This window comes from Pagrus pagrus (assembly GCF_965226575.1).
Source record: "Pagrus pagrus genome assembly, chromosome: 23".
In the NCBI taxonomy this organism is placed as follows: Eukaryota; Metazoa; Chordata; class Actinopteri; order Spariformes; family Sparidae; genus Pagrus; species Pagrus pagrus.
In genome coordinates, this window is record NC_140205.1 from 18,243,993 (window position 1) to 18,263,023 (window position 19,031).

At 42.4% G+C, this 19,031-nt stretch overlaps 1 protein-coding gene across 9 annotated transcripts in view; it reads right to left on the reverse strand.

Annotated features, from left to right (window-relative positions):
• Positions 1 to 19,031, reverse strand: part of nav3 (neuron navigator 3) — a 207,273-nt gene that overhangs the window by 117,470 nt on the left and 70,772 nt on the right. For all 9 annotated transcript variants that reach the window (XM_084346084.1, XM_084346083.1, XM_084346086.1 and 6 more), the window contains exon 4: positions 7,256 to 7,328. In XM_084346084.1, the coding sequence (XP_084202210.1) occupies positions 7,256 to 7,328 (73 nt within the window). The remainder of the gene's footprint in view (positions 1 to 7,255; positions 7,329 to 19,031) is intronic.

The window sequence follows — 19,031 nt, forward strand, 5'->3', positions numbered from 1 at the left end:
ATGAAGCAACACTTTTAATTTAGGCCACTGCTCAAAAGAGGAACCACTTGTAATAGATGCAGACTAAATCATCAAACAGCTGCTTCATTTAAGAAGTGAGGCTCAGCATGGGAACTTCTGGACTGACGTATTAGTGGCACAAGTCTGGTGTGGGGGTAAGTCTGAGGCCAAATAGCCAAAAATATACAACAGCAACTTCAATTACAGTTCTGCTTTTGCCATGAAATGAGGAACTGGAGCAGCGGTGGGATGGTAGCAGAAATGACACATTTTTGATAAAGGTGAAATCATCTAAAGGCATGAGATTGAAAATGAAAAATGATAACAACTAAGTTGGAGTTCACTATCTAAAGTGAAATAAGCTACAAAACAGCAGCACATATAAGAGCAGGAAGAAAGATAAACCGCAGTGATCCAAAATATATTCATATTGGAAAAAGAACTCAAAGTAATGCATGAGAGTTAAAGAGATTATTTCCCTGTTCTGGGTACATGATCTCCAGGAAACTGCAGCCCTGCAGATAAAGTTACCTTTTAAACATGCTGAGCTGGCAACAGCAAGGAAAGCTCCTAATCAAAGAGTAACTTTGTCTGGCGTGTTAATCTCATCCTCAACAGTTCCTGAGTTTATCTCCGATAAAACTTAAACAAATGCATCTCTCACTGACTCCTTCAGACACAGCCGAGAGGGGATTCAGCAGTCACAGAGGTGGAAGAATTGATCACTGTGCCTAACGCAGCCATTTGTGAAATGGACTTTTCATATCAAACGTTCAGTGAGAGCTGGCACACACAGGCACAGGAAGGATGGCAGTGGCTGACGCAGGGCTTTTTGCTCGATTTTTCAATCTGGCAATGCTCAAACATTCTTCCCAGCCATCCATGGCTATGCTGTTTGGAGACTGTGAAAGTTGGAGAAGATTAATCTCTTGGGGGTGTTTTCCATTTTCTAACACCCAGGGGCAGTAATTTATACTGGGCCTTAGAGAGAATCTGAACAGCAGCATTTTCTGTGCTTAAGGGAAGAACAATGTTGCAGATTCAGCCGACCAAAGAGCCGCTGCGGAATGAAACTTGCGGCAACGGGTAAAAGTAATAGAAAATAATAATGATGAGGAAACAGGGAAGAATAATACCTCATCATTCCCAAAAGGGAAGTTGCCCTTGAGGTCAGGGTTGGCTGTATAGCAGCTCATTGGAGTTTTTCTTACTCAAAGAAACTTTAGCAGAGTGTATGCTTGCACCGAGCTTACATTACCAACTGGGCAAACTGGGCAGCAGCTGTTCCCCCAGAGCTTAAGCGTTATTGCTTTATGCTATTATATTTGAGAAATTGTTTGGCATGTGCACCACGGAAGCAGAGTATTAACTGACACGATGAGAGCCTGGCACCTTGTTTCTGCCATTTTTCTTTCCATTTATTCCTATGAGAACTTCGGTAGTTACGGACGGGAAACAAAGCCGTGTGGAAATGTTACCTGATCTTCAAGCCCTGTCTTGATGTCCCTGTGTCAAAATCTGAATTTTCAGAACTTCATTAGTTCTGTTTCGTGCTTATATGTTGAAAAATCCTGCAGTACTTTCTTGTGTTTGATCAAATTTGCCACAACAAGTCTTGAGCTATGTTATGTTGTAGCAAAAACTGTACACTGTTTGTATTGTACACTGACTGAAAGAAATTCATGGATGGTCTTCATTATGACATTGTACATTATAATTATTAGCATCATGTAGATGTTCAATGATAACTTTATTTGTATTCAACACTGACTATATAAAATATGGAGAGAATTTCCAAGGCTGAACAGTGAAGCCAATGCGGAAGGGCCTTAAACCTGCATTCTTTCTAATGGTCAGCAGGGGGCAACTCGACTGGTTTCACAAAGAAGTCCTATTGTATGCTTATGAGAAAATGACCCTACCTCTCACACAATTTCTTCACGAGTTTATGGTCTAAATTGCTAGTTTAAAGTCCTCTCTGATACAGCATAATGAGTACAATCAACTGTAAAGCAGGGTACGCTTAAGGGCTAGGCTACCACGGTGATTGTCAGTAAGAATAGAGGTGAAGCCAAGAGTGCGACCCCAGCTCTGCTTTAGTCATTTTACACCAAATAACTTTCCAGTAGCAGTAGAAAGAATGTATATGTATTATATCAAATAATGAATTTGTTTGCTGTTGATCTACATTAGAGAAAGTAGAAAAGTAAAAAGACTTCTAAAAGTTAGAGTAGAAGAGTAGAGAATCTGGTCCTGACACCATCTCATGGGAGAGGTTCAACCCTGATACAACCTCTTCTATCATCACTCCATCCATTAGCTTGCCCACTGATGCTGTACACAGATATAGTCCACTTAGAAACGTTTGCTAAAGTGGTGATGCATTTTTGGCTCTTTGGTACAAGAACATCAGGGTGCATGGTTAACCAGGCATGATTTTATACCAAAAACCTGAGATCATGCCCCAGATGTGGTGAGGGTTAGGCAACTGAAACATTTGTTGAAGGTTAGGTAACGCTTGTGTGATTAATAAGGTAAGTTCAGCAGTGCACTCCTCATTTTGCAGATATGTTCAGTGTAAACATTTCATCATTAAGTTGAAATAAAATATACTTGGGTTGCATTACATTTTCCACAGAATGCATTAGAACTATCTTCTTGACCATCAATTGTCTGCAGCTCATCTTGTCACCTGGCCAAAGATCTGTAAGTGTTTTCCTTGCACCCTTTTCTAGTTTCTGAGTGTTTTGGGAGAGGTAATGACAGAGAAATGGATTGCCTGATTCTGTGAGACAGCAATAGGACATTGGGAAAGCTCCCATTAGACATTTTTGTCAGCAATACACGGCTAAAAGCAAGAGGGCTCTTGCTGCTAGCGGTGTAGAGGATAAGTGTTTCTGCTTGGCTCACGCTCAATGAAAATGTGCCTTTGCTTCTGGAGGCCTTTTAAGTGGTTGACGTGGGTTCATTCAATCTTTTTTTTCTTTCTTTGTGTTTGGAGAGGTTAGTTCATGAGTCACAGAGGGCTTTGGAGGAGGTGAAGGAAAAGTTTTATTACGGCCGGTTAATACAAAGAAGAAGACCAGCATTTAAGCACTATTTATTATGTCTTCACCTACTTAATCAACCTAGGGTTTAATCCTCAGACAACACATGTCCAGCCAAGGTCTCTCTTTACAACTCCACAGCTGGTTAATGGCTTTGCTTCCGCTGTTGCCCTCAGCGTCTTTGTGTAAACTTGTTTTTAATTAATTCAATTCGGTTCCCAATTAACTTTTCAAACAACCATTGTTCCACTTTTATGATTTGTTTTTTTAGCCCACTTCGTACTACACAGTTAGCCATGTTTTGCAGCCAGAAAGCATAGGCAACACACTTGCATACCCTCGCCCTAGGCCTCACCTTCTGGTCAGAGAACCAGGTTGTACCCCTTGATGACCCAGCACAGGTGAGTGTTTAAGTAGCCTAGTGAAATCAGACCTATTTTAACAACATTTGCACCCACTGAGATCAAGCAGAAGGGACTTTATTGCGGTGAGCAGGTCATACTGTAGGTTTCCCGCTAGCACTACAACAACCAATGGGAGCCTGTTCTGCTGAGGTCTCAGCTGCAGAGGCCCTGCAGTGGAAGGAGGCTTTAATGGCCTGTTGTAAGGACCCCTCACTGTAACCCATTATCAACTGCAGGAAATGTGTGTTTTGGAGCTTTAAACCTATTTTTTAAAGGCTGGTACCGGTAGACAGAACTTCCTGTCGATAATTATCACATTTCAAGTAGTAAAACTTTTTTTCTGTTGTTGGTTTTGATTACATTTTTCGTGCAGAAGGGTCAAGTGTGAGTTTGAGTTTGAGTGGGTGGAGCTTTTTTCTTTATAACAAGATCCAGAGTCTACAGCCACACTGGTGGCTCTGCTGTACTCGTGTGCTTGGAACTAAATACATGTTAACATGCTGATGTTTAAGCAGCTATTGTGTTAAAAATATTCATTATCTGGGTGAAATGTCCACTTTGTGTTCGAACTATGGAGCTAGAGGAAAAGCCACCAAAGTCATTTAGATTCATCATCTGGGAACCATGAATGTTTTTACAGAATGTTCTGCCAATCCATCCTGTAGATATACAGGTTTTTCCATAGATATGAGAAAACTTCGACATGCTGGTAGTGATAGATGAAAAGTCAATCAAAGTCAATAGGGTTCATCTTCTGAGAACCATGAATGTCTGTACAAAATTTAATTACAATCTTTATTATAGCTGTTGGAATTCATGGTTTAAAAAAATGGTGTGAAAATAGACTTCAGTTCAGGAGACCACTGTAAGTGTCAGTGTGAAACCAGAAGTCCACAGTGAGTTATTTTAACTTACCAATGTAGGGAAGTTCTGCAAGTACAGAACATAACTGCAGTTACGTACTTAACATAAGTATGTGTAGGTGAAGGTAAATAAAAAACGTAGTTATTTTAACCCAAACAATGATTTTTTCGTAAACCCAACATAGTAGTTTAAGTGCTTAATCACTAAAAAAAAACACTACTGCAAGTGTAGGACGAATGTCGGGTTTGTGTGTCACTGGTACGCTGCAACGGTCATGTTGTTTTGGCAAGGGTGATATATAGCATGTTGCTTCATCAGATTCTTATGATCTGGATTTTGATCGGTAGATGTACTAGTCTCAAGCCCTCTGCAAAATATGACTGTCATACTTTCCTGTAATTTTCTTTACTTGCATAAAAAAAAAAAAAAGACTTTGGACTTTTCATTAAGGCCTATAACCTCCTTTAGCGGAAACATCTGAGGGGAACCATAACTCTCTTCAACAAGATGAGTTTTTCCGGAACTTCGGTTTACAGCCTCCCACCAGAGAGATGCAAGGAGACTTCTAGAAAGGTTATTATAATAAGTAGGCTCTCTCAGGAAATGTGCCTGTATGCACATCAAACATTTCACTTTGTTTTATTCCCATGCCTTGTAAAGATAATAAAGACTGCACATGCCAGCGAACACAACCTGGAAATCCCTGGGCTGATTCAATTAGACATAAGAGGGCAGACATGGCCATCCAATTCAACTCACAAACACATACACATGCACACAGCACATGCAGAGTTAAGTCTTGAGAATGAGGCTGACAAAGGCAGAGAGTGAGTGAGAGAAATATAGACTGAGTGAAGGGAGTGATGAAACGCAGCAGCAACAGCGATGGGCAGAGTAACCCAATAGCCCATATATTTACAGACCCACTTTGAAATTCCAGGCCTAGCGAGTCACTTTGCTGCTTTTAGTGCTTTAGTGGGGGGGCGCAGAATTTAGAGCTGTCGGTCAGTGTGTCAGGCTGTCAGACTATTTCTGCTGCTGGAGAGGTCAAGGGCACACTCACCTCTTTAATGTTTAAAGGGGAGCAGAGACAACATGGGGTCCGGACGAGTACAGATCCTAAATAACAGCTGGAGGAACTTTCTGCTAGAATAATTGAGACATGCCTGTAGGTATGGGACTATATGGGAAAACTGTTGGAGTGAATGAGTTTAGTTTTCATGACAAAAAACTGCTGACATGTTGATTTTTGACATGTTTGCTGACATGTTGATGTGTCAAATCATCCAAACCTGTTATTCTCCATGTAATCCTGCACTGGTAACATTATGATATGCCAATGAGCTTCGCATTTCTCACTGTTGACACATGGTAAAGCTACAGAAAAGCAGCAGATTACCATTTTATCCCTGTCTGGTAAAGCCAATGGACGAGTCTCCATTTTAGGGATTTTTAAAGCAACAAAATGTAACTTCCTGGACAGGGATAATTGATTGTTAAATCTGATCCCAAAATCGCCAAATACCGACGCTTTGGCATCTGACCCTAGCTGCCAACCAAAGCACCAGTCAAAATGACTTCTAAAAGGCCCATTGCGTAGAATTTAGTGGCATCTAGTGGTGTGGATGCAGAATGTGACCAACGCATAACTAGTTTACCCTCCCCTACAATGGACGCTTAAAACAAAAAAAGTTTCTCTGGGGCCAGTGTTTGGTTTGTCCATTCTGAGCTACCGTAGAAACATGACAATGCAACATTGCAGACTCTGTGGAAGTGGGGGTCTCACTAAAACTTGGTATTTGGTATTGCCTGGGCTGGTTTTGTACGGTACAGCAATGCATGCTTCGACAAGCACAGTGACCGGCAACAAAACTACTTGGCTAGGTTTAGGAAAGGATCATGGTTTGGATTAAAATAACGATACAGGTGACAAGACACCTGATGCAAGCTAAGAGAAAGCCCATCAGGCACACAACACTCCATGTGATGCAGGACATTAAGCGCCATCCAGGTGAAATACAAAGATTTTAGGTAGTCCTGTGGAGGAGGACCCACTCCCTCTGTAGATATAAAAGGTTCTCCAACACAACAGACCTTTAAGCTAAATAGACCCATTTTCATACACAGTTTTTAAAGGAGAACAACAATTCACTCTTTAGATTAGGACATTTAGCTACTGTACCTCGACTCTACTTTTAATGTACAGCAAGTCAGGTGTGCGATACAGTCGTCAAATGGGACACATCCCATGATGCAATGCCTCAGACCACATCTATTGTGTGTTTCTCTTTAGACTTCACAGAAGCTCTATGCATGCAGTGAAAAACAGACTATAGTTAAGTTCATTTATACTCTTTGAGGGAATCTTGGGTTCCTCCTGCAGAGTAAATCTCAACTGAAAAACAAAATCGTGACACGTACTGTAGTCTGGAACTTAACTGTAATTTTAACCCTGGCCTCGTGAGACAATTTTAGCTTATCATTTAATTTGGCCAGCAGTCATTCAGTACAGAGCACTACTGTAGTCACGGCTGTCATGTAAGCCATGCACTGTGTACCCTGATGGTCTGGAGGCGAATCCCTCTCTGGAGTTTCTATCCTCCCACAATCCCCTTTGATGCCCTAATGATTGCCTACGCTGCCATAGTGAAAGCTGGAGATGGAGAAACTGTGTGCCCTGTCATGATACCACCGTGGTAAATTCCATTGCTGTGAAGTATAATAGTATGTCTTGGAAATAGGTTTAAACCAGTTTTTGAAGATATTTGGTGCTGTGAAGAAATGGAAAGCTACCCACAGAAGGTTGGGTGGCGCTGGAGCCAAACGAATTTTCCAGGTCTACAGATTAGAAATACAACAAGGAGATACCTCTTCTGCTGCTCCACTGATTCAATTAAGAGTTCTTCAGGCCTTGAATTGAGTATTGTTTATTCTTCTTACCTTCTGCTGAGAGCCCTTGTACATTCACTCCTCTGGCGTCCAGGAAACTGAGGCAGGCGTCCACATTCTCGATCTGCGGAGAGGACGGCACACAGTCAGCACAAAGGACAGACGCAGCAAGAATGTGACCATACTTAACATTCAATGAGCCTAAATGTCTCGGGCCAGAGGGCTCAGAGGACGGAGACGATCAGCGTTATTACCCATAAAGCACGTCATTGTGTGGTTATTACCCGACCCCCACTCAACCCTGGCACCCGGCTGCGTGACTTACTGACCGCACTGTGTCGCCACCTACACAGCCCTGGGATGCAGCCTCATTTGGCATGTCACACACATGCCATATACATATACATCGGCAGTAATAAGTACATACAGAAAGTAGATTCACATCCACATACACACACACATTTGTACATAAACACTGGGTGTGTAGGTCAATGTGGCCCACTTGAGGCCTTTCACAGCACAGTCAACAACTGTCACCCCTGCAAACTGCCATTAGTTTCACAAAGGACCAGTGAGATTGCAGTTATTAGGGGGATTTTTGCATTCCTTGACAGCGGCTATCGGGTGGCTGCATTAGCACGGTGGCCGACTGCCAACGCCCCTCAGGAGGTCTCTTATGACGAAGTCAAAGGTCGGAGCGCTCCGCTTCAGCACAGTGTGCCAAGGCCACACAAAGGGCAGGATGGGCAACTCAGCCAGACGTCCAGCGGGCAATGATGATTCATGAGCTGTAACTCCCCTCAGCTCTCTAAAGCTTTCTCTCTCTCTTTATATTTAATGCTCGCTGCATCTCTTTATTAGTGAGAGACTTTGTAGAACCAGAATAATGAGTCATATCGGCACACAGGCCGTTTGGATACTTGCTGATTCTTCTCTTCCTCACACTGAGCTGAACTTTATTGTTCCCCGTGGCTTAATAATGTGCATTTCTGTGACATTTTATTCAACTGAGAGATTTAGCTCTCTCTTAATGTACAGACAGCAAGAGAACATTGGAAATTTCATACAGTTTTTCCTCTCATTCTGTAGTTGTAACAAGCTTGGAACAGTATATGTGAATCTAGAATATGTACTAAGCATTGATGTTTGACATCTAGAGTCTGACCTTGTCACTCCCCAAAAGAAAGCGCCAAGCTCAGCACAGTAGGGAGTGGGGAGTGACAGTAGTAACTTTCCACCTTGGAAAAAGTAGGCTCAAAGCCTACAGGTGGATTCCGGGGGTGGAGCTGGGGCTTTTGAAATGCATCTAGAACAGCAGCAGCCGTGGCAGTAGCAGCAAGTAGAGACTATCTTACCAAGAAAAATGACTACATTTATTTCAGTGATTGCCCCAAAAATGACGTCTGTTTACACGCAAGTGACAAAGCATGATTACTTTTACTGTGAAGTAGTCATATTAACCCAAACTAAGAACAGAGTTTAACCTGAAACCTTATCAAGTGGTTTTTGTGCCAAAACCCAACCTAATTTTAACCAGAGCATTGTCACATGATTAAACTGATTTAGTTTGACATTTTTGAAAAGCACTGACAAATGATGCCGTCCTGCTGGTGTAGGATCAGATAATGCTTCTATGTGTCTGAGTTATAGGAGTCACAGTCAAGTAACCTTTGTTGGCATCACCCATAGGGTGATTGGTTAGGTTTTGAAAAAGGTTACAGTTGAAATGAGTTACTTCACGTTATGCCTTGTTACGTCACGTTATCTTCTGTTATGTTAGCTTATATTACATTACGTATACAGTAAATTAGATACATTCGGTCCATGTACAAATCAATGTTGACTTTTGGTTTCACAGCAGTCTGCTTGGGGAAAGTCCTGTGTTTATTCTACAGATCCATCAACCACAGCCTCAACTGTACTGAGCTTTATACTACATCAAATGACATTTTTTATGACTATTTGGACGCTTCTGTTTTCCGCTGAGCAAGTGACAGCAGAGCCTTCAGGTGAGCTGTGTGGCAGCAGACATGGCAGCACACACTGAAGATTTAACAACGTCGGCTTTGCCAAAAGAGTGCATTGGAATAACATTGCAGTAGTGAAATGGCAGATTTAAGTAGGCTACTCAATTCTCACTGACTTTGGAAACTTGCTAGTTTTGATAGCTAATTTACGGCAAAGGATTAGTGACTACACATCCTCAGCACCGGCAGTTGTTGAAGAGGAGCACCTCCCTCCTCCATCACTTTCCCTCCACAGACTGATATGTTTACACTGGTTGTATCAACAGGGAGTCCTGTGCGACCAGAAGTCACACACAGAGCTTCTCCATCTGCCCGACACAACTCACAACCTCCCACTCCCCTACACCACACACATTCCCGCAGCAGGCACCAAACGCCCTCACATGTGGGTTTCCACATTCTTCTCAAAACATGCTGCACACACAGGCTGACACATGTGTGCCCGCTGCTCGCTTGTTTGATTATCCCACACAAACTCTCAGAAGTTTGTATGCGGAGCGACATGTGCCGAGCAGCGTTTGCGAATACTTCTGTCTTAATTAGACTGACCACAATGGGCAATGTGGGATGTAATTGTCCTCCGAAACAAACAGCCTATAGGCACGGACGATATGTAATCAGTAATATTTGCATGATAACAGTCTTTTTTTTTTGGTTTTGTATCAAGCGACGACTCAATTTGGCTCCTTCAGTTGCAAATATTCATGACAAAAAGGCTTGGGAGTCCTTGCTGTCGCATTTTGCATCTGTTCCACAGCCGATGTGTGTGTTAATGTGTTCGTTTGAAGGCTGGTTTAATAGATGATAAAGACAAAACAGGAGTAAGCTCATAAACACGCAGTAAATCTCTTTTGTTGGACACATCTCTTTTAACGGCATCACTGGTGAAACCCGTGTCTTCTTCTTCTTCTAAGCCTTCATCTGACACTCCAACCAGAAAGTCTGAGGCTTTTAGACCAAACCGCTGTTTGTTTTGAGTCGGCCTTAACTCCAAAATGACGTAAACAAGCGGAATAATGATTGAAGGCGTTGATGACGGCCGGGGCATTAATGTTCCGCAGGGCTCTGGCGATGTTTAACTGCTAGTTTGGTGGGCTGTTTGGCTTTGTGGCATCCTGTAACAGCCTCTCAAGAAACCGACATCATTTATTTTTCCGACGCGGGCTGGCATCAGACGGATCCGCATAAGCCATTAAAAGCAATTTGGGAAGGGGCATTTTTGATGAGGCGCACTTCACCCAATCGCGGAGCACTTAGAGCAGGAAAAGGGGAGCGTGTTTTGAGGAGTGACAGGAGAGCACATGTTGCTGTGGGAAGGAAACTTGTCACCGAGCCTGGAAGAATAATGAGTAGGAGTTGTTAATTTTCTGTGATAATCAGTTTTGATTAGGTTACGTTTCATTCACAGAGCCTCAGTACAAATCCAAACATCACGTTCCAACTCACACAGGCAGCAGAGTGGAATAAAACTTGGCCATGGCTGGATGATGACACTCGGCTTGCAGATTACAAAACCGCATTCCCTGCTTCAACCTGTCCTCTGCAGTCTCCTCTAAAACCACTTAGGAGTCTGCATTAGTACTTTAAGAAAGGTGTAGAGATTGAGGGAAAAGATAAAGGAAGAGACGGACAAAAACGAAATTTCTTTTTGTATCCGTTACTTCTCCGTCTCAAAACAGGAACTGACTTTGCAGGAAGGTCACAGGAAACACCCAGGTTAGCACTGACTATAATTGTTTATTAAGAATGGGTGTGGAAAACAAGACATGGTTGTTTGTGGCAGTTTTTGACAGCGGATTAGTCAACAATGTTAAATGAACTAAAATGATGTTTATTTAACTATGAATGAATGAATGAATGAATGGAAGCCAATGGCTGCCTGAAACAGTAGGAAACACATTGACTACTAACGTTTACTATGATTTATGTATATATCATTTTAGTGAATTGGCTTAAACATCCAAAATCACTGGTATGGCCCTTCATGTTTGTTGTGCATGTGCACCTTTATTAGTATTTTAACATAATATTCCACTCACTACTTACAGTGAAAACAAACATTTGGATTGCTTTCCATTTCCCTCAGAGCAGCAACTCCAAGAACAAAAGACAAAAACTGATTCTATATGTTCATTTAGTCTGTTTATGGATCATTATGGCGCCAGGCTGCCCTCATTTTCCCCGGAGATTTTTTTGCCTGGTGGCGGACAAAATAAAAGTGAAAGTGAGATATACAGGAAACCAATCTAAACGCTGATGGGCTCATTGTTCTATTGCAATTAAAAAGTGCAGTCAACATTCACTCATAATGATAAGTTAATGTGAAAACCTTGTCTATTGCCAGTTTAAGTGTGTTTTGGCTTTGATGAAATGACAACACAAGTTGCGAAGCTGTAAACTGGCCACTTGGAGTTCTACTAGCAGTTAACATGAAAAGAATACTGCACAGTGGCTTTTTGTTTTTGCACTTTTTGGCTTCCATCAAAAGGCTACTGTGTACTTTTAAAACTGCACAGACATGGACATTAACGCATTTGGTTAATCTCAACAGTTGAAGTATTTACAGTGTATTTTGAAACTCTTTCCACTCCTGGTAAAAAGTGAGACTCGGTGAGGCACAAAATGAGACAGTGGCTACATCTGCCTGTTTGCAACTTAATTCCCTCACGTGCCTCCTCTGTGTGCTGCGGCACGTTGGGGCCTCTCCAAAGGCATCAAGTGACTGATGTATGATGGCTGGAATTGGAAAGTGTTATCCCTCAGATGCAACTGTCAAATACAAATGGGCCAACACCTTAATTACAACTTCCTGCGGGACAGAAAACAACCTCCTTCAGGACGGGACTGGAAAACCAGGCGTTAGCGCTTTACAGCACATGAGCGCAGCTGAATAATTGAAGGGTTATAGCCCAAAATGCTACATCTCCACTGGAAAATACACGCCACCTTAAATCCCTAAGTCAGTATTTCAACAACAGTGATGACTCAGGCTTCACAAACAGAGCGATTCTGTGAGTTTGTCTTGGGATGACTCAGTTGCTTCTAGTTTTTCTTTCCAGTTGGTTTTACTTCCAAACCGGTGATTATTCTCTCAATGTTGTCAATGTTTATTAATGTATTTGACACCCACATGAGCATTGTGCTCAAATCTTGTCCTGGAGGTTGGAACCTGAATCACCCGTGGGGATCAGGAACACTCCAGGCTGTGGGTTATTTGTGTTCCTCAAGGAAACCGAAACAGCGAAGGGCTGATCGGCTTTTGAAGCATCTCCTCAGATTTCTTTTGCTCAAGGCAGAAATCAAAGTCTAGTGATAAGTCAGGGGAATCCAAATAAAAATCGAATCAAAATCCTTCAAACCTCTGTGTCATCATTTTAAGCCTTTCTCCCGGCAGATCAAAATCAATAGCAGTTAAAGCTAACAAAAATCAGTTTTGCCTTAGACACCCCCTGAATCAAAGTTTGCTTTATTCTTCCATTCAGCGCACATGGCAGCATGTTGAGAAGATGAATTCACACTTTTTGTACCTATTAATTCCTCTTGGCACTTGAAACCTAATGAGGCAGAGCTCATCACTCATGCTGAGGCTTTTTACAGCCAGAGTATACTTTATTAATCATTGCCGCTGAGCTGAGCTGCTTTCGAAAGCCAAACATTTACATGCAGACACAGCCAAATCCCTGTGCTCGTTGCAGTTCACTTGTATCCCAAAGGATTTGAAGACATAAGGTGAGAATCATTTGTTTTTCTTCCTGAATACCTGAAGGACATGGCAGCTTAAGAGTTCTTCACTACACAATGTGAAGCCTTCTTTTCGCCAGACAAACCGCCTCTCTCGTTGTCCATCACCTCTCTGTCAACTCCCCTCTTCAGTCTGGGGTCTGACACTTGTGCTTCCACCGGTCTCGCCTGAAACACTCCATTGATTCCTCTTTCACTGTGCCCTATCACTCTCAGTGCGTCCGAAGCAGACAGCTGCTGACAGATGATGAATCAGAAAGAATCAAATGGGACAGCGTTTTAGAGCCGATGGGCAGAGGTGAGGCTGGGTTAAAGGATCCTGTCTAATAATCCAGTGATCGTCGCTCATCATGTCAGAATCCAAAGTAAGGAAACTTGTTTTCACCTGGAATCAGCTGAAGAAATGTTTTCTGCAATAATGATCATGGTGGCAGTCCCAATAATCTCCTTGCCTGAGTGAAATCTTGGCTGAAAGCTGAGGATCTGTCTTTCCCTAAAATCTTTGAAAAAGAGGTTATGCTCATTTTTAGAAACACCAAGAGTGTAAAACCTCCCACTGAACCTCACACATCCAGATTTATCTGGCCCGCTTAGGCTCACACAGTCAGTGTTTGCATTCACAGCAGCCTAAATGTTATGAAACTGGGCACCATAAAACTTGAAAAACCAAACGAAATGATTCGATTCAAGTAGCCGAGACTTCGGAGACAAAACAAACTCCGAACTGATTTTTATCACACCATACCTCATATTCATGTAAATAAAACAATAATTTCCTTTAAGGATTTTACTGGCTGTGACGTTCCTTGCTCCTGCAGACACTGCTGTACTAGCTCGGTCAGCATATAAACACACATGATGTATAATCAACAGGATCTGCATGGCAACAGATGCCTATATCCATGCATTTCTCAATTATATATGGGGGTTAGATTTCAGATGTTTACAGCATCAAATAACTTGGAGGGCCTCCATGCGGCTTTTGCGCATCTGCTGCACAGACAGGGTGTGTGTCCACATGTGTCGGTAGGCTGTGTGCGGACGTGTGGCGGAGAAAGAGAGACACAGAGACTGTCAAACAAAGACGTTTTATGGATGACAAAGACTAACAAGCACCTCATTCATCTCTGGGTTAATCTCTATAAATCCTTTTTCACTGCTCGAGTCAGATCTCATTATCGCTTCTGTTGATGATGAAGTCTAAAAAAACAAAAGGGACATGATGCAAAGCACATGCAAAGACTGCCTTTGTTGTGACTTAATCTGTCCCCCTTTTTCTATCTCTGTTCTCTATTTCATTGTCTTTCATTTCATTTTAAGCTGAATTACAGTAGAATTATGTGTAATTCTACTCACAATTTACACTACGTTTCATCACGGATGTGGATTTAAAAGGGTTCTCCAGAAATTTAGTGACGTGCTTGCAGGAGGTTAAGGGACTCACAGGAGACAGATTTTTAAAGTGTGGTCAAAGTCGAAGCAGCAGAGGACGAGATATCCTGACTTTTAGTCTCAAGTTTGGGTAGAGCTCCATCCTACATTTCCCATAATGCAGCTCAACAGTGTTTTGTTAGACACTGCCTGCCACATAAATGTCCACAAATTTCAAACTCCACAGGACTGTAACACAGGCTCTCGGTTACAAATGTGTAGTCACTATGTCAGATCAGGTAAATCCTAATGACATCATCTGAGTTGAGATATCCTGACACTGAGACACTGACATGTAAAAATAAGTGGATTGTCCCTTTAAGGTAAAATATGTCAAACAACTGAAAAACTCGAGAAAAGGCTGAGATGGCGTTGGAAAATTAATCTTGGTTTACTCATTTCAGTTGATGGCTTTGTAAGTAAATGCACAGCTGAAAGAAGATGTAGAGGCGTTATTATTCATCATCTTACCAGAGAACATTAAAGTAATTAGCAGAGGAGGATAAATGAGCGGAGGATGTTTGTCAGGGGCCAGAGGACCACGATAAGTATTTCTCGATGGCTTTTAAATCCCAGCAGGACACGGCTGTCTTCTGTCTCTTCGTCACGTACGCACTGTTACAGTCGTGTTCTGCATAGGTAAACATCACCAACACGATGGATGGCATTACTGTTGACAGGTGACAAATTCGGCTGTCAGTCCGTCTGAGGCCGTTCATCCCAAAAGGGTCAGAGAGGTTGAGCTGCTGACTCCTCAGGCATCTGTTTGCATGACCTGCTGACCAGCTATGAAGCAAGGTGAGAAATACCTCCATAGACCTGCTGCTTCTTTTGGGATCTCAGCCTTTTCTTTTTAACTATACTGGTTAAAAGTAACGCCTTCGGAATTGAAAATATAGTATATGACACTGCAAGAGAAGACACCATTTTTATATACGTTGTTACGTCTTTGGGGGATAGATGGATACAGATACGGTACCTGCTCATGACCATTAATAATGAACAATGCGGTGTTAGCTTAAAGGGATACTTCAAAAATCAAAATGACATTTTTCTTCGTTGAACTTGATATTTGACATTGTTGTGTTCATGTAGGAACTACTCTCCTCTGAATCACCGAGGTGTGCATCTACTCACTGACAAAAGTTGGCTAACTAGCTTACTAAGCTTACTAACGTTATAACTCAGTGTAGTTTGATAGACAGAAAATAGTTCGTAAATTAAACTGCTTACAACAAGGTCTGTGATTTATCTTGAGTATCTGAGTCATGATTTCTGGAAAGAGACATTGCTGTTGAGTTTTTCAAATGTATTTTTTGGTGCTTGGAGCACCACAGGCCAAGTGCCTTCTGCATGATTACCGAAGAAGGCAGGCATCTTTAAGGCCAATATCTCCAAAACACAGAAAGTCCCACCAAAAACAATCTGGGTGGATAAATAGCACTACAGGTAGAAGGTAAAACATGTATTTTTGGGGTGAACTGTCCCTTTAAATATGAAAACACCTTTGGGGAATATTCATTAATCTTGCTGCAAGTTATTGCCAGGGCCGCAAAATGTTGACATTAACATGACATCGTGTTATCTGTTTCTAAACTTGGAACGTTGGCTGAAAAAGAAGACACTTCTGATGCTAGAAATGTGCATTCATCCCACAACAGGGAGGCTGTATGTGAGGAAGTGCTAGTTAAACAGCCTGATGTTCAACAAAAAGCCCCCTAATGGAACACGTTATGAAAAATCAGCGTGGGAGATTCCTGGTGAAGCTTTTTGCAGTATACAGATAAAATGTAATATATGAGGCCAATTTAATGAGCATTATTGGCTGTCTCAATCAACGTATCTGACTGAACTTGTTATGAGCCATTATAAATCAGGGAAATGAAGCAGGAGGTGATGTGGAGTAAGACTTGTGTGAGAAATAATCAATCGTCACATGAATCCGTAAAATAAAATCCGTGCTGAACAGAGAGCTAATGTGAAAGGAACTGTAATTTGCCGCAATAGTTTTTAGGCCACTGCAGTCACTTAGCATTTTCATTGTCTGACATTGTCTCCCTGTTTCTCGCTCTCTCTTTTAACCTGGCTGTGGTCTCTCACCCTCTGTGGGTGTCCGATAAAACAGCGCTGCAGATTTTACAGCAGCTTTTCCCAGATGTTAAATGCCAGATACAGTTTCCTCTGCTGCAATTGTCAGTCAGCAGTGATAAATCAGGTGCAGCGGCTGGTTGTAGACATGTATTTTCCCTCTTCCCATATTTTGACTTGGAGAATCTTTTAGCTCCTTTGTCCCTTTGGTTTAGTATAAAGCTTTGGTGATAAACAAAAACATCTGCGCGTACTCTGATGTCTGAGGCTTTGACAATTCTGCAGCTGGATTTTAAATAAATAAAATAAATCTAAACCAAAGTCATGAACTTTGACTTTTTTCAACTCACAAAACACAGTTGTCTTTTTCTCTTCATAAAGCACTGGGAACTACAAGCCTCTTTTTGTTCGGGCTGGCAGGGACTAGAGTGACGCTCAGTGATCACTTGCAGCCGTGACACTTGCCATGTCACGCTGCGGGTGGCTGGGGAGGGTGCCAGGCGGGTCGGGTTCACTGAGGGCAGGGAGGCACGAGAGGGAAGCTAACGGCACTGGTTGGGAATGAGCTGCTCATGGGTCCTCGGGCAAATGCAAATCAATATCATGGGAGGAAGAGAGACGGAGGATAACGAAGGAGGAGAATTATGCCGAATTCTGTGGAGCTACGACAGAGGGAATTTGTGAAAAGGCTTATTGATTTATACTTTATTACATTCTCCAAAACAAGAGAAGATTCAGAATAGTCAAGAGAGACTGCAGCTGGTGCGTTGCAGTCAAACAAACTTGAGCAGGATCAAAGGTTACCAGCCCTTCACTGCGACGGTTTTAACAAGCCGGCTCTTTGCTCCCTTAACAGAACATCTGCCGATGTCGTTCAGTTATAATGAGTGATTAAAAGCTTCCAATTGAGCTACAAGTGAGCCCTTAATGAGCCCCCGGGTGCTCTCCGTTCATGCTGCTAAACTGGCCAACATATGAGAGGGTCAACCTGCGCTTTAGAACACACACCTCTTGTCATAAAAAAATCACTGGCGCCTGCAGAGGAACAAAGAGAAAAAGGAGATGGACCCCAAAGAAGCCTCACAAAAGTCATGGAGAGTTGTTCACACAGTGTGTCACACAGCGGTGAGGAGTTTGAGCACAACAGCTGCCGAGGCACTTGAGCAGCCTTACATTTAAAACTGGATCACACTCTTAAGTCCTTGGCACTGGTTCCAGACATCCCAATCTGTGGCATCACACATCCATCGTCCACACGTTTCAACAGCAACTGCACTAATAAAGAAACATACCGACGCAAGACATCTTGTTCTTTGACACACTGTGTATACTGTGTTGAAAGCTTGACAAACTCTCTAACTGTCGCCAACTACCTGTATTACACACACAGATGATACTGACTTACATATGTGAGCTATCATGTGGAGATGCATTGCTGGCAACCAGACAAATCCAAGTCCAACATTCACTCTCCCTTTAGCTGTGTTTTTGGTTTCCACTAGCTCCAGAGAAAATGACCTGGCTCTTTAGCTGCTAAATACTCCACTATGTTCATCAGCTAACCGCTAACTTCGCCTGTCTGCCATTTGGCACTGGGCATGTAGTGTACACTGTGTTTATGTTTGACTTGTTTTTCCTGGAAACAGCTGCTGTGTATGGATTTGACACTTTTGTCCTTTATGGTAATGAATGTTTTAGACAAGATTTTTCAAAGCCTAGAGTCTGCCTTAAAAGGATTTTGTTTTGTTGCTGCCTCAGCAGGCATTTCTCACTCTCTTTTGCTCGCCAGATATACCATCTCTCGAGGGATTTGAACTTAAAACCTCCTTTTCAGAAGCTCATCTCTACACTATTAAGGCATCCAGACTGTGAACAAGAAGAGAGAATGAATTACAACTCCTGTATAGTTACATCAGTCTAAACTGGCCATCTGCCTCTGCCCTCTTTAGACCACTTGCTGCCAAACGCTGCTCATGCACAATGACATCAGGGATGTTTCAGAGGCCCAGAGTTCCCATCATCCATTTGTCGATGTATTTCCAGACCAACTGACTCTCATAATAGGTGAGTCGCCTGACAGCCAGGGCTGGTATACTCAAATTAACAACCTGAGGAATAGTGTCACACAGATGCCAGTTGGTTGGCCTTGCAGGAACCCAGGCCAGCGACTCAAATTAGGAACACGATCAATTAGAAGCAGAGATTAATAGTGAGCTGGGCGGATGATGGAGCGTCAGGCGGTTGAAGATGATACTACTGAGTGGCTCGTGTCGTGTGTCCTCTTGTCTGGCTGGTGTGCGGGCTGCCAACAGATGGGGACCAGATGAAACTGCTAGGCTTTTATGGTCTCCAAGAAACCCTAGACTCAATTAGGCCTCAAAGGCAGCAAGTCCAAATGTGTTTCTGGGGCCAAAATACTGAGCTGTGTGACTTTTCTAGTTTAAGTAGAAATTAGTAATCACTTGCTGATTCAGATGGGTTTGGTAAGTTTGGTTTAGTGGAAAGATTCTAAGTTACCCACTTCAGTTCTGATCCAATTC